Source organism: Atta colombica, unplaced genomic scaffold, assembly GCF_001594045.1.
Source record: "Atta colombica isolate Treedump-2 unplaced genomic scaffold, Acol1.0 scaffold269, whole genome shotgun sequence".
Classification (NCBI taxonomy): Eukaryota; Metazoa; Arthropoda; class Insecta; order Hymenoptera; family Formicidae; genus Atta; species Atta colombica.
The window spans coordinates 74,424-76,289 of NW_017259369.1; the positions used below are offsets into that span (position 1 = coordinate 74,424).

Genomic DNA, 1,866 nt, shown 5'->3' on the forward strand with positions numbered 1-1,866 from the left:
CCGAGAACAATCAAAAATTTCAAAATTGATATATTTTTTACCATTTCTTAAATAGTAAATAGTAAAATATGGTGAAATATCTCAGTTGTCAAGTCATAACAACATTTGCTTGAAATGAATGCTTTGCAACCTGTACGTACGAAATAGTGGTTCCTAGACACATAGTTTATACGAACAAATAATGTCGAGTTCTTAGAATTAGACCTAGACGCTTTACTGCGACGAATTTGTTATATGAAAATTGACACGAATATGCGTGTATCATAAGTTGCATGAACATTGATATGGTAGTATATAAAAACATATTGATGTGCGGCGCGACCTCTGGTCACTTCATCGGAGTTCGAGTTTCGCTTTAGAATCTCCTTAAGGGAATCTTAAAATCATCTGTATTACAGATTAAACCATATAATTTTTGTATAATAATTACTTTTTTCCTCTTTTATTGATTCAAAAATCTTTTTTTAAAATTAAAGGTTATTGTTATATGAAAATTTATGTGTATGAGTGAGATATTGATGTAGTGATGTGACAATGACATGTAAATCGTCTCTGTATGAGTGCTATTTACAATATAACTAATCGCATTTAGGATCCCTTAAGATTAAATGTTATCTATTGATTGGCTCCGTTCTGATATTCACTGCCAATATCGAAAGTTTACAGTATATGTCAAGTACATTATAGATTTTCAGCACTGACAGTGAATATCGGAATACAATCTAACATTAAACAAAAATAATATTAGTATATCAATGTTTTTATGAAATTAGTTCCAAATTTAATATTTTATTAAAATTTAATATAGAGATATAAAAAAATATATATTACAAACTGAGATATATCTTTTTACTAATATTTTATTAATTTTCAGAGGTACCGATTGAGAAACAGACTATACCATCACAAGTATTCGGTAGTTTAAAAGCAATCCAAACTGAAGAGGATTAAGATTTTTAATAAGATAGCATTATGGTTGGATATCTACATGTAGTAACTATATTGTTATACAGGGTGTTTTTTTAAATAGCGGACACTAATCATATAGCGCTATTCCTGATTAAAAATTGAGTCAGAAAATTCTTTACCATTTTGCAATTTTTGCAATGATTGACGAAATATTAATTTCTAAAGATCGCTGAATCGCTATTCCTGATAAAAAAATTGAGGTAATTCTTTGCATTAGCAGTAAATTTGTGTTATTAAGGCTGTGAATTTATGTTTGTGAAGCAAAGAATTTGTGTAATGCAGAACGTATATATAACGCTGTATTGATTCGAGATGACAGATATCTTAATCTTTAAAGTCTTGAGCTTTAACACTTAACTCGATTCACTATGTCAATCGCGTTTTTTTACCAGATTTCTTCGTTTTAAATGAAAACTTGTCGAATGAGTACATTTTTTATTAAGATTCAAAGGGGGAGAGGCATCCGTGTTCTAAATAATTACCAAAAGTGAATTAAAAAACGAAAAGTTTTATCATTTTGCAATTTTTGTAATAGTTAATGATTGAGCAGCCAGATAGATTGAGCAGCGCTTCAAATTCAGCAATTTTTGGAAATTAATATTTTATCAATCATTGTGGAAATTGCAAAATTGCAGAAGACTTTTCTATTCAATTTTTAATCAGGAATAACGTTACATGATTAGTGTTTCGCTATTTAAGAAATACCCTGTATAGGAACTGGAATTAACTAATAATTATATAATCTTGTCATACTGTATTTTGGTTGTAAAATATATATTTTTCCATTCTTGTGATGTATTTATAGAATATTATATAGAATTTATTAATTTTTAAAAATATATATATAAATAAAATAAGATTGTACAATTGTATATTAGGGTCACATTTCAATATATA

The 1,866-nt window shown here is 27.7% G+C and overlaps 1 protein-coding gene across 2 annotated transcripts in view; it reads left to right on the plus strand.

Annotated features, from left to right (window-relative positions):
• LOC108689323 (pre-mRNA-splicing factor SYF1) overlaps positions 1-1,866 on the plus strand; it is a 25,983-nt gene extending 24,117 nt beyond the window's left edge. For both annotated transcript variants that reach the window (XM_018196057.1, XM_018196058.1), the window contains one exon: positions 875-1,866. In XM_018196057.1, coding sequence (XP_018051546.1) covers positions 875-951 — 77 coding nt within the window. In that variant the 3' untranslated portion in view covers positions 952-1,866. The remainder of the gene's footprint in view (positions 1-874) is intronic.